Raw genomic sequence first — 18577 nt, 5'->3', positions numbered from 1 at the left:
GCCGCACTCCGGTAGGCCGACTTGGCGCACGCGCTCTCGGGTACCAATGGATTGGGGCCGCTTGAGTGGTCGCCGCCGTGTTTGAGGCTGGGGCGTGTGCGGCGCGGGATCGCGCAGTGTCTGGGTAGGGCGCGCGGGTGTCACGGGCTTGTGTTCTAGAGCGTCAGGGGTGAGTCTTGTCCTTAATGCTCCTCCCGGAGGGGCCGTCCGTACCTCCTGCCCATGTATTGCCTTGGCACCCCTGCGCTGTGCTGCGCCTCTCTCGCATCCCACCCCCCTGTGCTACACTGTACGGCACCCCTCTGGCACTGGATTTCCCTGCTCTGCGTTACAGTGTACTGCATCCCCTCTTGCATTACAGCTGTGCTGCAGTGCTCTGCACTGAACTCCTGCTCTGCAACCTCCTGCACTGCAGTGCAACCCTTTACCATATCCGTCTTGCATTGCAAACTAGCTGTGATACAGTGAGCATCCTCTACACTGCAGACTACTACTGCACCCTGTCATGCATTTTGAGCCCGGCTTTGCTATGCTGTATTTCACCCCTTTTCACTGCACCAAGGTCCACCTTTACAGTCAGTTGTATCCCTTTCTTTGTATTATATCATTGCAGCCCCAAAATGACTAATTGGTCATGTTATCTGCAATGCCCAAGGATTACGTCTCATTCAGTGGAGGGATACCTGCATATTTCCTGTGTTCTCTGTAATGGTGCAGTGATAAATATGAACCCACAGTATGTCCTCTAGTTACCTTTTAAAACCCCGCTTAATCTGTAGGACTGTTCATAGGCGCTAGATGCTTGCAACTATCGCCACCTTACCCTCACAATCCATTATTCTTTTATTTTGAAGTCACTACCCTTAAAATGGTTTGCTTTTTTGGCTTTCTCTTTTAACTTGATTATAGAAGATTTGCCTTGCTAACCTCTAGCCATTCTTTTTCTTGACAGGTTTCTCTGACAAGAACCAAGGAAGTGGAGTTTAGTTTCTGCTGCTCTTATTTAGGGTTACCATAGTCCCGGTTTCCCCAGAAAAGCCTCTTTTTTGAGCCTGATTTCCCTGTCCCAACGGGGTTTTCAAATAACAGCGAATGTCCCGGATTTTGCAGAGCAGAGAAGCTGCAGTTCAGAAAGAGCCACAATTGATCAACTTCCCAGTTGGTCCATCCCCTGTATCCACCACTGATTGGCCCATTCCCTTGCATCCGCAGCTGACTGGTCCTTTCCCCTGCAAGTCACAGCTGCTGAATCCTGCCCACCTATGCCCCCTTGCCCTGCTCAGCCCTGGGGAAGGGATCTCACGGGGAGGTGCTGACTGACAACTGTCACTGTGTCCTGGACTTGTGCCAGCCGCCCTGCCACTGTGACAGGGAGTGACACTGCTCCCCCATCTCCTGTGAGTACCCCTGCTGCAGGTACGCCCCCTTCGGCTTCCCTTCCCTCCCCTCCCATTCCCTCCACCCCCTGCAGTGTCTGCTTTTTGGGAACTTGAAATATGGTAACCCTACTCTTATTCCCATTCCTGGCGAAGTTTCCTGAAAGTGGTGTGGATCATGTTAACTTGTTTTTTATTCTGCTGAAATGATGTAATGGAAATGATAGCCAAGCCCAACACAGCCACTAACCTCCCCAGCCAAAAGTAAGTCCTGACAATGAGGAGTTTCTAAAATACATTGGTATTTTGGTGAATTGCCCTTGTCTAATGACTCCTGCAGTCACTGGGTGGATCCATGATTCATGGCTTTGGGGGATTCTCTCTACTGATTATATGCTGTACTAACTCTTACTTTTGTTGCCTCATTGATTTCCTCCTCCCTTCCTTGAACGATTCAAAGTCTAGTTTGATCTGCCTAAGTTATTCCATGACTTTCGGCCCTCGTTGATTTCAGGCAGAGTCTGCCTGCCCTAAAAATTTGCAGAATCTTGACCTAAATGATCTGTTCCCTTTATTGTTCCCTTATAAGCAGGCCACGAAAGAATAACTTTCTAAAGATACACACACTAACAGTAAGAATTTTTTAAAGTACACCAGAAGCAGGAAGCCTGTTAAACAGGCAATGGGGCCACTATATGACTGAGATATTAAGGGAGTACTCACGGAAGACAAAGTCACTGCAGAGAAGCTAAAAGAATTCTTTGTCACAGTGTTTGCTGCAAAAGAGGTGGGAGAAATACCCACATCAAAGCTATGCTTTTTGGGTGACAGATCTGAAGTATTATCCCACACTGATGTGTCAGTAGAAGAGGTTTTAGAACAAATTGATAAACAGTAATAAATCACCAGGACCAGATGGTATTCACCAGAGAGTTCTGAAGGAACTCAAATATGAAATTGCAGAACTGTATTGTTACAACCTATCGCTGAAACAAGCCTCTGTGCCAGATGACTGGAAGGTAGCTAATGTAATGGTGATTTTTTAAAAGGGCTCCAGGTGCAATCCTGGCAATTATAGGCCTTTCGGTGTAATTTCAGCACCAGATGAAATAATTGGTAGGAACTATAGTAAAGAATAGAATTATCATAAACATAGATGAACACAATATGTTGGGGGGAAGAGTCAACATTGCTTTTGTAAAGGGAAGTCATGCATCACCAATCTATTAGATTCTTTGAGGGGTTGAAAAACGCGGACATGGGTGATCTGGTAGGTATAGTGTACTTGGATTTTCAGAAGACCTTTGGCAGGGTCCTTTACCATTACCAAAGGCTCTTAAGGAAGCTAAGTAGTCATGAGGTAAAAGGAAAGGTCCTTACATGGATCAGTAACTGATTAAAAGTTAGGAAACAAAGGATAGGAATAAATGGTTAATTTTCAGAATGGAGAAAGGGAAATAAGGATCTGCACTTGGACCTGCACTGTTCAACATATTCCTTTTCCAGATCATCAATGGAATGAACAGTAAAATGGCAAAGTCTGTAGATAATCCAAAATTATTCAAGATAGTTAAGTCTGAAGAGCTAGGCTATTCTACCCTACCAAGTTAAGTCGACTTAAGTTATGTCGACGATCATCTATCGCTGTAATTAAACTACTTTTGCACATCCACACAATGCTCCTTGTGATGGTGGAGTGTGTCCATAGTTGGTGCTCTTGCATTGACAGAGAGAGTAATGCACATTGGGTACCTATCCCACTGTACAACTCGCCACCATTTGCCCCTGGATGCTCTGGCAAGGGATCACAGTGCCTTAAGGGGGTGGGCTCACTGTCCCATGATGCAGTTTTCTCCATCCCATCATTCTATGGGCTTCTGACTATGTTTCGCACCACTTTTCAACCACCCCTGTAAACTGCATGCCCACCATCTCTGTCTCAAAGCATAGATCCTACACTGCTCTGCAGTCTTGTGATGAGCATTATGAACGCAACACAGCTGATCTTGCAGTATTTCATGGACTGTGAATCTGATAACGACACCGTGGTGTCTGCCCTGCTGCGTGCCATGGAAAGAAACAATTCAAGATTGCTGTTGGCATTCACGGAGCAGTTGCACACGGACCATCAGTACTGGGCTTGGTGGTATTGCATTGTGATGTAGGTATGGGATGACAAGCAGTGGCTGCAGAACTTTCAGATACACAAAGCCACCTTCCTGGAACTGTGTGTGGAGCTCACCCGCGTCCTCCGGCACAGGGACACTAAAATGAAAGCTGCCCGCAGGGTGAAGAAGTGAGTGGTGATTGCTGTGTGGAAGCTGGCAACTCCAGACTGCTTCTGATCAGTCGCGAATCAATTGGCGTTGGAAAGTCCACCGTGGGGGTTGCAGTCATGCAAGTGTGCAGGGTCATTAATCGTCTCTTGCTATGAAAGACTGTGATTCTGGGCATTGTGCGGGAAATAGTGGATGGCTTTGCTTCAATGGGATTCTCTAACTGTGGTGGAGTGATAAATGGCACGCATATCCCTATTTTGGCCCCTGACCACCTTGTGATGGAGTATATCAACAGAAAGGGCTACTTTTCTACGGTATTGCAAGTGCTGGTGGATCCTCTAGGTCGTTTCACTGACATCAACGCAGGGGGTCGGGGAAGGTGCATGTCGCACACATCTTCAGGAATGCTGGCCTATATAGAAAGTTGAAAGCAGGAACTTTCTTTCCAGACCAGAAGATTCCAATTGGAGATGTGGAAATGCCAGTTGTGATCCTAGGAGACCCAGCCTACCCCTTGTTCCCATGGCTCATGAAGCCTTCACTGGAACCTTGAGTGCAGCAAGGAGTGCTTCAACAACATGCTCAGCAGGTGCAGAATGGCTGTTGAATGTGCCTTTGGCAGATTAAAGGGTCACTGGCGCTGCCTTTTTGGAATTTTAGACCTCAATGAGGACAATTCCAATGATCATAGCAGCCTGCTGTGCTCTGCATAACATTTGAGAAGTTAAGGGGGAAAAGTTTCCGCAGGGGTGGAGCGTTGAGGTAGATCAACTGGCAGCTGCTTTTGAGCAGCCAAATACCAGGGCTGTTAGAGGGATTCAATGCGGGGTGGGCTATTCGAATCAGGGAGAGTTTGCAGTAGCATTTTGAGAAGGAGCCCCAGTAATGTGTTTTTCTTTAATGCATTGAGCCAGGCATTGCTTTCCTTCATGGTAGTATGAGCCTTTTAATGATTTCCGTGTGTGCATTAATTGCAGTCTGCTAATGCACCGATTGCCACTGTGTATGAATTTCAGCAGCAACCACCATGTGTTATAGGCAAATAAATATTGGTTTTCTTTTTATATGTACATTTTTATTCATCAGCTATACAAGTGTTTCTGTTTCCCACAAAGGACGTGATACTGAGGAGTGCTTTTTTAAATGAAGCTCTCACAGCTGGGTGTATGTCCAGCTGTCATTGTGAAACATGTCCCAAAGGGTGGAATGCATGGGGTACTATGATGGCCGAGGAATGTGTGTGGGGAGTTTGGGGAGGGAATGGAAGGAAGTTCTGTATAGGCTGCAGGGGGAGGCGAGCACCTGTGTTCCGCCTGCAGTGTAGTCAGGGACCTCAGCATGTCTGTTTTGTCCTCCGGCAGGTGTATCATCTGCTCCTGCCCGTTTCCTCTCCTGGCTACCCATTTTCAGTTTTTCAGTCTCTCTCCATGCTCTTTGCTCGCTATAAGTAGCATCAGATGATGCAACATCTCCCTGAATGTTTTCCTTACTCCTCCTGGTTTTTTTATCAGAGAGAACTGCTCAGCCAGTGTTCAGGATGAGATCTTCAAGAGAACATCTGCAAAAGCTAAAGAAACCATAGACAGTAGCACTATTGTGAGTGCACTCACAGCCTTGATTCATACAAGTTAGATACACCACTTTCTCACTTTCCCTTAGCAGGTACACAGCATGGCAAGAGCCCTAAGGATGAGTTCGGCCTGGAGTGGGGGGGGGGAAGCAAGATGGGAGAAAGGGTGGGGTACACAGTGGTATCAATAGAAGCACCTAGGGCCACTATTATGAATACTGGCACCGTTTTATACAGTCAGGGTTGATGATAGCCGACACCTCACTCTTGAGGGTAACCAAGGATGCAAGGATGCAGCTCCTGCATGCATGCAACTGCATTCTGGGTCTGTATGCTGCTTGCCTGTGTGTCGTTTTGATGCCTGCACAGGTAATTGCTGATTGGCGCAGCAACTTTCCTACTGTGGGGGAAGAAACAAGGCTGCCCTCCCAAGGAACCTTCAGCAGAGGATTGCAAAGTACCTCCAGAAAAGTTGTATTGGTTATTTCTATCCCTCTTCTACCCTGGGGGAAAAAAAGCAGAGGGCTACCTCATGCAGTATCAAAGCACAATGGATACTTACTGGAGCTTCCCTTTTCTGTGTCATGCACACCAGAGCTGGAGTGCTGAGACTGGCTAGACCACTCCAAAGTTAAAAAAGAGGCCCAGGCTCACCACACCAATGGACGTCCCAGTTGCCTGTCCCATCTCCTCCTCCAACTCCACTTCATCATCCACCACTTCATCCTCCGGGTACAATCTGCTGGCTGCTGTCTCCAGCCCCCCTAAGTATACATGGGGCTCTTGGTGGTGAAGGTGGGGTCGCCACCGAGGATGGCATGCAGCTCCTTGTAAATAAATGGCATGTCTTTGGCAATGCACCAGACTGACAATTGGCCTCCTTTGCCTTCTGGTATGCCTGCCTCAGCTCCTTGATCTTAGCATGGCACTGCTGCATGTCCCTTTCATGCCCGTTCTCCTCCATGCTACAAGCAATCTGTCCATAGGTATCAAAGTTCCTACGGCTGGAGCAGAGCTGTGACTGCAAAGCCGCCTCTCCTCAGACTCAGCAGATCCAATAACTCTGGTGTACTTCAGGCGGGAGAGCGTTTGCTGCGGAAAGCCAGCGTGGTCAGCTGGAAAGATACTATGTGAGCTGTCTGTGCCGAACAAACTGGAAGAGGAATTTAAAGGAATTCCTGGGCCTTTAAAGAGAGAGGGACGCATGCATGTGTACCTGGCTGCAGGGCAGCGGAGTTCAAACTGGTGACCAGAGTGGCCGTGATGGGCATTGTGGGACACACGCTGAAGGCCATGTATGGTGACATAACACAGTGTCTAACTGACAGTGTGTCACTCTAACTTTGTCACAAAAAGCTCTATGCCTCTCGTCCAGGTGATTTTATTATGTTGGCATTGCAAGAGAGTTAAATCAGCAGGAGGAGCATTTCAGCGTGTACTTCTCCACCGTTTTGTTGACGAAAGCTGACTTTTGTTGACCAAACTGTGTTATGTAGACATGATCTTACAGGAGGATTTCACAGAGCTGGGTGACTGGGTAACAAAATGGCAGATGAAATCCAATGTTGTTAAGTGCAAAGTAATTTACGTTGGAAAAAATAATCCCAACTATACGTACAAAATGAGAGGTTGGAAAAGAGACAATCCAGGGGGAGTATAATAGACCTCTATGAAATCATGAATGGTGTGGAAAAAGTGACTAGAGAAGTGTTATTTACCCTTTCCCACAATACAAAACCAAGGGGTCACCCAATGAAATTAATAGGCAGTGGGTTTAATACAAACGAGGAAATACTTTTTCACACAATGCACAGCTAACCTATGGAATTCATTGCCGTAGAATGTTAAGATGGCCAAAAGTATAACTGGGTTCAAAAAAGAACTAGATAAGTTCATGGAGGATAGAGCCATCAATGACTTCATGCTCAGGGTGGCCTAAATCTGACTGCCAAAAGCTGGGAGGGGAAGACTGGAGGATCTTTCCAAAATTGCCCTGTTCTAGATATTCCATCTGAAGCTCTGACACTGGCCACTGTTGCAGACAGGATATTGGGATAGATGGACAACTGGTTTGACTCAGTATGGCAGTTCTTATGTTCTTTCATATTACAAGCAATACTATTGCTGTGTAAGGAGAAAATGCAGACTAGATTTATAACAATATTTACAACCATTACAAACCTTAGTCAAGGAATATGTAGGGAATGGATAAATGAAACAACAAGACTAAAACAGGCAAAATTGTTTAAATTCAGAAGAAAAACTTTTGTTCAGTTTTTGCATCTTCACTAGCTGAACCTAAATTTTAATCAGTTACTTGCTGATCTCACCACCTCCAAAACAGGTCTTCTCCAGGGTGCTGTCATCTTATTTGGGTTCTACAGGAGCTCGGAGATGCACTCATCTCCACCACTCCTTGACAAGAATTTGCTTTGAGGTTTTGTTGCCTTCCAGTGCTCTTTCCAGTAAATTCCTGTCTGAAGTAGAAACCTAGGTAGAAATGAATGATAGATATTGTGGGCACTTCAAAAGGTTGGGGTACTTTCATAATATGTCATACCACAATCTGCCCACAGTTACACCTATGCAGCCTCATTGAAATCAATGGGGGTTGCACATGTGTATCTGAGAGGAGATAATCCATTCAGAAGTAACTAGCAAAAGACACAAAAACTAACAGCAAAATGTAACGATCTAATTGGGACCAGGACCAGGACCAGATCGGAGAATCAAAAATTCAGATAATCAGGAGAATGGGCAAAGCGCTTTCACGCCATTATTTTAAGATGCGGAGTTGCTTTTAAACCAGCTGATCCCTCCCAGAAAAAGCATTAAAACATACCCCCCTTTTAATCTATTTTACAGAATATACAAACCGTTAGTTCTTACAAACAATGTTTTGTTCATTTATTAACAGGAAAACCGACATGAGTATTTAACAAGTTGGATTGATCATTTTTACACTCCTTAGTCATTAACCTTGAACATTATGTCTAATGTTACAGAAGGCACCATCTCTGTTTGCATGTTTACTCGTAACATCACAAACCGTACAATTTAAAAAAAATGCAAAAATGATCATTACAAAGCATTAAAACATAGCTCCTTTCTTTATTTACTGCCTGCACTAACAGTTATTGCTAGTGAAGAGTACCAGTTTTTAAAAATGCAGAAATGATAAATTCAAGCCTTAAAGCATAGCCCCCTTCTTTACAGTGTTTTTTAGATGAGAGGTTCTCTTCTTCATTGTGTGATCACAAAGTTGCTTCATTAACCACAGTTCAGTGGGGTTAGTACCGGGCTCTTGCGTCAAGTACGGAAGGAAGAAGTTTCCTGCTGTTGCAGAATTGCAGTGAGAAATTTTTTCTGTCAATTCTTCCTTGGCAGAATCTTCAGCTTCATAATCACTGTCTGCCTGTAGTGTACAGTCTGCATGATTTCGGCATCATCCAGTAACTGATAGCCAGGGTCATTGGTTTGAAAATGATTGATGCTAATCTGCAACATCATCTTTGTCAACTTCTGTGCAGCCAGGAAGACTGTGGAGGAGGTCAACAAATGCATTGATCTCTTCTTCAGCTGCTAATGTTGCTGTTGCAGCTGCAAGTTCACTGTCCTAAGTGTTAGCAATAACTGCAGGCCACGGATTTTTTCCACAGTTTTTGTAAGCTTGACCCAGGGATGTCTTTCCAGGCTTCTGCAACTCCATATATAGCATTCTCGATACTGATTTTTTTCCAGTGCTGCAACATGTTGCCTTCATTCTCAGATGCTTCATCAGACATCAGTGGTTGATTAAGAAGATGCCATTTATAGTGCCATTTTAGACTCTCCAGCACTCCTTGGTCCATAGGCTGCACAAGAGATGTTACGTTTGGAAGGAGAAAAAAACAGAAGATCGGGTCATCTTGGGAGGTAAGCCCTCCATTGTCAGTGTGAGCGGGTGTGTTGTCTAGCAGTAAGATAGCTTTTGGTGAGATGTTTTCTTCATTCAGATGAACCCATATGCTTGGTACAAAAGTTTTAAAAAAACAATCATGAAACAAAGCACCGTCCATCTGTGCTTTTCCCTGTGATTTGTAGATGACGGGCAAAGCATCCATCAGTGCATTTTTAAGCGCACATGGATTCTTTGCTTTACCAATGACAGTTAATGGGAGCATGTATGTGCCACTGACAATAGCACAGGCCAGGATTGTTAAACATTCTTTCCTTTGTTTGTAGCCAGGCACAGGTCTTTACGTTCTGGTATTAAGTGTTTTTGATGGCAATATCTTCCAATACAAGCCAGGCTTGTCACAGTTATAAACTTGTTCCGGTGACAAGTCGTGCTTGGCTAAGATATCTTGTAATTTTTTTTGATAGTCAGAAATAACTCCCAAATCGGCAGACAGCTTTTCCCTGGTGACTGTTAGTTGTTGGGTGTTGTCACACTTTTTAAACTGACAGAGCCATCCCTGACTAGCAGAGAAACCAGCATCTCCTCCTAAAGCTTGATTAAAGCTCTTAGCCTTCTCACATAGTAAAGGATCACTAATAGGAATGCCTTCCTCTCTCACCACTGATAAAGGGCTTCACCTAGATCAGCGTCCTTCGGTTGCTTCATGGTCTTCTAGGATGCAGAATTCTTCGTGCTGTATTTAAGAATTTGCTTGGCATTGTGTTTAATGTTTGATTCTGTGTTTTTTCCAGTTCTATACTGTTGTGCTATTTTTGTCAGTGACTCTCCTTTTTTATTTTATTAATAATCTCTATTTTAGCATCCATTGACAGTAATACGTGTTTTCGCTTAGAAGTCACAGTCCTTTTACAAGGCTAAAAAGTAGTGGTGTCATGGAGGTGATGTCAGTTTCCCATATTCCTGTGTGTGTACTGGATGTTCAGTTAATATGGAGAGCTGGATAATAATGGAGGCTCGGTTAAATGGGCTTCTGTTGTACATTAGAAGTAGGAAGCCTGCCAAACAATCAGTGGGGCCACTGGATGATCGAGGTGCTAAAGGAGCACTCAAGGAAGAACAGGCCATTGTGGAGAAGCTAAATGAATTCTTTGCATTGGTCTTCATTGCAGAGGATGTGAGACAGATTCCCATACCTGAGCCATTCATTCTAGGGGACAGATCTGAGGTATCAGATTGAGGTGTTGATAGAGGAGGTTTTGGAACAAATTGATAAATTAAACAGTAATTAGTCACCAGGACCAGATGGTATTCACCCAAGAGTTCTGAAGGAACTCAAATATGAAATTGCTATCCTGGTGTGTAACCTATCACTTAAATCAGTTTCTGTACCAATTGATTGAAGGATAATTAATGTGATGCCTTTTTAAAAAAAAGTCTCCGAGGTGATCGGGTCATCCAGTGAAATTACTAGGCAGCAGGTTTAAAACAAACAAAAGGAAGTACTTCTTCACACAACACACAGTCAACCTGTAGAACTCATTACTCGGGGTGGTTGTGAAGGCCAAAACTATAACTGTATTAAAGAATTAGATAAGTTTATGGAGGACAGGTCCATCAATGGCTGTCAGCTGAGATGGTCAGAGATGCAATGCCATGCTTTCAGTGTCCCTAAGTCTCTGACTGCCTGATGCTGGGATCGGGCAATGGGATGTATCACTCAATAATTGCCCTGTTCTGTTCATTCCCTCTGAAGCATCTGGCACCAGCCACTGTTGGAAGGCAGGATACTGGGCTAGATGGACCATTGGTCTGACCCAGTGTGGCCATTCTTATGTTATATGTGTCATTCTTCCTTGGTAACTCCAGGTATAATAGTTGTCAAGTTGCTCCGATACAGCTGTGGTGAGACAGGATAGAGCTTATAACATATGTTCAAAGAAAGTTAAAGATGTGCAAATAAAATTAATGTAGGCAAATTTCATTTACTTCAGCAATGTCTGCTAAATGGATCCGTATGGTATAGTTTCCATTACTTCGGCTCACATCCTGTGGACAGTTAAGCATATACATAACTCTATTTGTGAGCGGTCTTGTAGGAAAGTTATGCATGTGCTTAAGAGTTTATAGGATCTCGGCCTTAGTCTTAATTTGTAGTTTGGAATTTTTGTACCAAAATAAACAAAAACAATTGAAAAGAGAGGAGCTTCGCAATCCATCACAGAGAAAAACTATATAAGGATTAAAAAAGATCAAAATGTTTTTTTAAGGGATGCACAATAAGACTGCCAGAACAATTCAAGAAACTAAAAAGTAGATTATGTGCTGCTCCCAACACAGATAAAGCTAGATAACCACATCAATCAGGAAGAACCATAGCTTCATAAAACAATCCAAATGTTGGTTTAAAAAAAAAACTTAAACCATGGTGGTTATTGATTGATATAGCTTTCTATCTTTATTGTGTGTTTGGGTGTATAAACCCCACATTGGGCCAGGCAGAAAGAGACTACTGTGGCCTGCACATATGTTGCTCTTTGCTGTTCCCTTGAAGACCAAAACACTTGCCATAAATGTCAAGATTTGAGTGAGGATCCTATGGCTGAAGGGAATAAGTAGGATGGGATCAAAAAAACAGGCTTTGAGAGATGGTTTAGGGAAGCTCTCTACTATGCTTGAAAGGAACCGGATATCAGTCTGCCTGGGAGAGAGAGAGAGCAGGGAGGGAAAGGGGAAGCTTAGGCTACAGACTGCTTATCCACTTGAAGTACAGCCAGAGTGGCCAGGTCTTTCTGAGGAAAAGGAAGAACCTGGAGACCAGCAGTATGTGAGATTGTGTCCCTTATTAATGCGTGCAAACTGTTTGTGTGAACATCTGGCGAATGGGAGAGATTTTCCAGGCCTCCTTGAAGGATAAAGAAAGACAGGAAGCAGATTAGAGGAGCTTGAACATAGGCTATCATCTTTCTGGAACTAATGCCAATCCGTACCTGGTGTGGGATGGTGAACACTTACTGATTCTTTGGGTTGCTGTTTAAATGAGAGGGTGTTTTCCTACCTCATCCTGAGGTGCACATACAAGATAATGGGTCCTTGCCCCAAAGAATTTCTAATCTAAATAGAAACCCTACAGATAATAGAAAGGAGGAGGGAAGGAAAAGTATGCAACATGTAATTTGCTCTTGTCAAATAATTTTTTAAAAAACAGAGCAATATGCCCAAAGATATGTTACTGACTCTTTTTAGGTTGGTGGGGTTATATTACAGCATGGTGCTTCCTGTGGCATCATAGTGCAGTGGGAACAGAGGCAACCCAATATTTCAAGTGACCTAAAATGTTGGAGCGTCAGTATTTTTTGCATGGCTGCTCCTCATGGCCTAGTTAGTGGAAGGCCTATGGCACTTTTGTGAAGTAAATGCCATTGGCCAAATTCATCCCTTGTGTAACACTATTGAATTCAGAGATAATTTTCCCATATGAGCCTTATCTGTAGATCACCTTTCAGGCTTCCGTGAGGTGCCTGGGAAAGATCTGCATGATATAAAGTTCTAGTTGATCTGAATACTAAACCGTTCTTAGAAGTAGTAATCTGCATGCTCAGACAAGACATGGGCTGAATTGTCCTACAATGAGATCTTTACTTTTCCCATAATTTAAGAACTGTATTACTTCTGGATTTGATTATAGCAGCTGTGAAATATGCCTAGGCATCTTTGGACCATGGAATGGTACAAATATATTGATGTAACATTATATGGGAAGAATTGGGGGCAATAGTTCAAAATTATATTGAGCATTATAACAAGTATTTTAACTGTGAGAAAATGGGTTGGGCAAGTAGTGAAGTGATTGGCTACGCCCTGTGGTAGTGTTCTAGTAAAACAGCACAAGTAAGAACGTGTTAGCCTAGCTATGTAATGTTACATCCAGTTTCAAAACCAAGGGAGAGAGAAATTAATTATGTAGAAGAACAAAACAAAGCACAGTATCTTGAATCTTTTTAATTAGTTAGTGGGCTACAAAAGATTAATGTCTGGGAAGATCCATCTGGGATCAGGAAAAAGAGTATGTGTTGGAAGAACAAGCTAAATGTATATTTAGGTTTTTAACTTCTGCAGTTTTGAACTAGAATGGTTTAAACAGAATTTGGTGAGCCACTTACTGTCTGCAGCTCAGAAAATAAAAAATCAAAGAGAAACATTTAATAATTCTTGCATGTAGCAGCCTGACTTGGCTATTACCTATAATCCATCTCTCTACAGTCAAACTTCTTCTAAATTAGTAAAATTTACCTAAGATTTTACTCACCCTGGATTACTGTTTTAACACTCAATCCTTCAAACACTTATGTACATTTTTAATTTTACTATGGTGAGAAATCACATAGAAACCAATGTAGCTACTCACTTAAGCCCGTGCATAAATGTTTATAGGACATGGGTGTTAAGCAGAATGATACTTAAACTATGTGACAGTCATTGAGGGCCTAATTCTGCTGATACTGAGCAGCCCGGTAGGTCCAAAAGTAAATTTAAGTGTTTCAACAAAACTGCCATTTATTATCACCAATAAAATACACTGGACCCTCAATTCTTCAACTGCCTCTATGCAATTGCAGGGGTTTGTTCTGCAGACTGCAGAGTTAGTTGAAGGAGCAGGGTGCAAATTTGCTCCATGTAGGGGTTCTAAGGAAATTAACAAATCAGTAAGCTTCACTGTTGTATTTTATTGCACTTAATACAGGAGTAACTGGATGAAAGTCTGTGGCCCATGGCACAAGAAGTTAGACTAGATGATTTAATGGTCTCGTCTGGCCTTAAAAAATCCATGAATCTTGAAAATTTCAGATACTTTTGATGGGACTCTTGTCACATACCACTGATAGTGACTTTGTCACTGGTGTGATATTCTCCATGAATGTTGTTCCCCATTAAGTAGTCACTTTTCTTAGTTGTGAAAAATAATTGGATTCCCTATTCTTTATGATTAAAAGTTAATTTCAAATTAGGCATAATTATAGAATGAAAAGTGGTTACCGTACCTATTAACTTTTCTCCCATCTTTCCTTGTCTGCTGGTAGGCAATGAGTTCATTTAAGACAGCTTAGAAATGGCCTTTGCTAAAGCATTTTGTTCAGTGTGGAAAATGCTGAGAAAAGATGTCATTTCATAGCAGATTAATCAAACGGCTTCAAAATTCAACATGCAGATTATCTTCCTCCTAAATGTTGACCCCTTAATATTTAACTTCCTGTGCTCTGAAATCCACTTGGCCTGTTGTGAAAATCTGTGATTTGGGTGCAGATCAGTTTGTTCCCAGGAGAAGTCCTATATACCCTTCAATATTTTCTGTTTATTGTGCTCCAGAGAAAATGCTATCCATGATGAGACTGTGCCTGAGTCCACTGTACAGAGTGGCAGCTGTCTGAGGAATGGCAACTTGCAAACCCCAGTGAGTTCATGCTTTCATTATATAAATTGGTAGCCTGTTACACAGAATAAGATGAAAGTGGGTGGGATATTGCATGGCATTGACAATGAGGATAAAGAGCCTCTCACCTCTCGTTCCCGGGCTAGTTTGATCCAAAATTCTGTTGGCATCAGGAGTCACAATCAAGTCACTTTGGGATTAGGGTTGCCAACTGTGGTTGGACATATTCCTGGAGGTTTCATCAGATGACATAATCTTTAATGAAAGATTAATCTTTAATTCCTGGAGAGTCCAGGACAATATACTTTGGGATATAAGCCTCCTTAAATGCACAGTATGTGCAGCTGACCTTAATGCCAATGCAGTGCCTATCGTGCAGGCAAGTAGGCAAGCCTCCGTGTTTGTTTACCAAACCCTCATTCAGAAATAACTATCATTGTTGCTCCATGCCCTTTCAGAGGCAACCACTTGGCAGCTGCTCACCAGTTACGCTCTCCTACTTAAGGATGTTCTTGCAAAAGGAAGCTTCACCTGGCATATCCTCTTCTTTATCCCATCCCCATACTGCCCTACTTGATAGTTCCTTGCCACTGGCATAGGGTGACCAGATGTCCCTATTTTATAGGGACAGTCCCAATATTTGGGGCATTTTCTTCTATAGGAATCTATAACCCCCTCTCCCCCCCCCCGTCCCGATTTTTCACACTTGCTCTCTGGTCACCCTACACTGGCAGTGAGACAACATTTACACATATCTTCTATGAAATCCTGGGGAAATGTTGTAATGGGAGTAACAGGCACATATTGCTAGAGGACAGAACACTGTACATCCAGGGAGCCTGCATTTGTCTGGCTGGCCATTAGTTGTCTTATGGTTACACATCTTCTCTTGAATGATTTTAGAGAGGAAAAAGGAAGGTCCAAGAACAGTGTGCACGCATACGAAGAAATTCTTCCAGGAGCAGAAGGCCAAGCCAGCCACAGAATGGAGAAGTGGTTGAAGCAGTTACATTGTTTGAAGTGGTCAGCATGGGCAAGAGGGCAATGCAGGTACTTTCAGTTCCTGGACTGAATTAACATTCTGTCTGCTGGGAGAGGAAATGGGCACATAATGATTTCTATTAATTACTACTCAAGAATTTCTGGTTTAATTTTGAAATCTGTTGAGTCTTCATGTAGTCTTTGTTATCCAGTCAATTTGAAAAATGACACTTGTGTGAAATTTTTTTTGACTCCTAGACTTACAAGTAACAAGGTTACTGTAATTGTGAAAGAAGTGAGTGAGAAAACTTGGGCAGGGATTTCCAAACAAAAAGTGCCTAAAGCCAGGCTCTAAAAGCAATATTTAAGCACCTAAAAAGGCGTCTGATTTTTCAAAACCTAGTTTCCCTGTATAGTCAGTAAGTTGCTTCTGTGCTGAAGAAATCCTTATGAAATCAAAGAAGTGCTTCCCCCACACCTTTTTAAATTAATATATATTCTGGACTGTAGGTCCTAGTCTTTCAAAGTGCTTCGTGAAGGTGAGCCTCTGTTCCCATGAAGACCCTCATTAACTTCAGTGGGCGGCTTCAGGCATAGGGTCTACGCAGGTTAATCATCTTGCAAAATCAGGGCTTTAGGGTCACCACTTTTTAAATTTACAGTTAGAGCTGGGCAAATAAACTACATTCTGTTCACTGGCCTTAGAAAAAATTGGAAACATTTTTTGGTTTGGGTTTAACTAAATCTGAAAATTGTGATTTTTTTTGCCAAATCAAAAAAAAAATCCATTTTGTATCGAAAGACATGTTTATAGCTTTTTCTTACAGGTCTAGCTTCACAAAATGGGGTGGGAAGGTGGTGGTGCTACTTTCCTTATAACTTTTTGCCCAGTGTTTGTCACTCACCTACAATGTAGGAGACCAGGGTTCAGTTTCCCCCTCTGTCTGATTCAGGTTCAAATCCATTCTCCAAATCTCCCACCTCTCAAGTCAGGGTCCTACCCACAGAGCTGTAGGATATTCTGGTATGTGGAAAGGGGTCTCAGACTCTTCTGTTGAAGCTGTTTCACTGAGTGCAGTCCCAGGAATAGGGTTTGGGCTTGAATCTTCCACATCCTAAGTGAGAGTCCTAACCGCCAGGCTAAAGCATCATTCTCACTCTCCCTAGCCCAGTGACTCTTCATTGTCATTCATACCAGTGAGAGTAATTTAACCATTGGAACAATTTAGCAAGGGTGATGGTGGATTCTCTGTTGTGGACATAACCAAATGGTGGACAACTTATTCTGGATATCTATTTTTTATAACTATTAGTGACAGAATAGTGTAAGACATACTATATTAAGAATTTCCCAGGCTGGAGCATATCACACCTTGTTTAGCCTTTGATCACTGTTTTTTTTCTTCTTCTGTAATCTGTTTTAGTCTGTGGTAGATGACTGGGTTGAAGCTTATATCCAAGATCGAGATGTGGCACTTCTAGATCTGATCAACTTCTACATTCAGTGCTCAGGCTGTCAAGGTAATTCAGTATCATATAGGTGTGATGTTCCCCTGGTGTTATCTGGATCGGTGATCTGCTAGGTCACGCCAATCGTTGACTCTGGGAGCCAGCCTTACCCTGCTCTGCTGTGAGAACCCCCACTCCTGGGCTGTTCATGCACAGCCTCTGGCATGTAAACTGCTTGGATTGTTCAACCGAATGACACTAGCCAATATCTCCGGTCCCAGACACAACCCTAGGTATCTCCGTCTTGCGGTGTCCAGTTATGCCCGCTGGATGCTGCAAGCTTATATGAGTTTGCGAATTTAACAAAGAAATTGATATGCATCAGGCTTGCTATCCCCAGGGGAGTCTCTGACACGCTTCAGACCAAACACACTGCTTCAGGTAGAATAAACAAACAAATGTATTAACTACAAAAGATAGATTTTAAGAGATTATAAATCAAAGAACAAGAAGTCAGATTTGGTCAAATGAAATAAAAGCAAAACGCATTATAATCTGATCTTAACACTTTCGGTGCCCTTACAAACTTAGATGCTTCTCACCACCGGCTGGCTGGTTGCCCTTCAGCCAGACTCTCCCCTTCGATCAGCGCTTCAGTCACTTGGTGGTGAGGTCTGTAGATGGAGGTGGAAGAGAGCGGAAGAGCATGGCAAATGTCTCTCCCTTTTATCACGTTCTTTCTTCCCTCTTGGCTTTGCCCCCCCCCCCCTCTCAGGGTCAGGTGAGCATTACCTCATCGTAGTCCCTGATTGACCAAGGGAACGGGGGTGACTCACTTGAGAGTTCAACAGATCCTTTTTTGCTTCCTCGGCCAGAGTCCTTTGTTCCTGTGAGGCTGGGCTGGGTTTGTCCCATACTTGCCCTGATGAGGTGTGAACTGCCCCTTTGTTCCTAGAGAGTTTTGCCTGGGCTTGTTTTAAGCCATGAGGATACATTTTCAGCCTCATAACTATATACATGAAATTACAACCTGTAACATAACATTACTATAACAACAATGCTCAGTGCATCATGAGCCTTCCAAAGACACCCAACATGACAAACTTTGCATTGGATACCACACAATCATATTATAAGGATGAACATGGGGGTGCAGGGTGTTCCCCCAAGATACAGAGTGTCACAATAGGCATATCCTTTTGCTGGACAGTTTCTTCTGGACAGAAATTGCCTTTATAATAGATCACTTATACAGAAGTGGATTGTTTGTTTTAATGGGCTCTAGACATATCAAGATTAATGATGGAGGATGTCAGTGGCCAGATTCTTCAGCCTTTGGGCACAGAACTCCCCTTAACTTTATTGAGCATTATATGCATATAATGGCTGCAGGTTCAACCTTCTTGTGTAACAAGCACTCTAATACTCGGAAACATGTCCACACATCTTTACAAAATCACTGATTTTTGAGAAAAATATTTTTCATGAGTGTTCAAGTTTTTTGTTGATTTCAGAATACTAGTCTGCACTCACCTGGTATTTTTATCTGAGGCTCTGAAAGTACTTTACAAGTACTAGCAAATTGAGTCTCAC

General features: G+C 43.0%; 1 protein-coding gene across 3 annotated transcripts in view; it reads left to right on the top strand.

Annotated features, from left to right (window-relative positions):
* Positions 1 to 20: 20 nt before the first annotated feature.
* The window catches only part of LOC117870534 (cohesin subunit SA-2-like), a 90650-nt gene continuing 72093 nt past the window's right edge, over positions 21 to 18577 (top strand). For all 3 annotated transcript variants that reach the window (XM_034757734.1, XM_034757729.1, XM_034757735.1), the window contains exons 1-6: positions 21 to 169; positions 953 to 1640; positions 8967 to 9140; positions 14491 to 14575; positions 15458 to 15604; positions 16960 to 17056. In XM_034757734.1, the coding sequence (XP_034613625.1) occupies positions 9091 to 9140; positions 14491 to 14575; positions 15458 to 15604; positions 16960 to 17056 (379 nt within the window). In that variant the 5' untranslated portion in view covers positions 21 to 169; positions 953 to 1640; positions 8967 to 9090. The remainder of the gene's footprint in view (positions 170 to 952; positions 1641 to 8966; positions 9141 to 14490; positions 14576 to 15457; positions 15605 to 16959; positions 17057 to 18577) is intronic.

This window comes from Trachemys scripta, chromosome 1 (genome assembly GCF_013100865.1).
Source record: "Trachemys scripta elegans isolate TJP31775 chromosome 1, CAS_Tse_1.0, whole genome shotgun sequence".
Taxonomy (NCBI): Eukaryota; Metazoa; Chordata; order Testudines; family Emydidae; genus Trachemys; species Trachemys scripta.
Note: the sequence above shows the minus strand (reverse complement) of the source record. Positions and strands in the feature narration are given on the sequence as shown.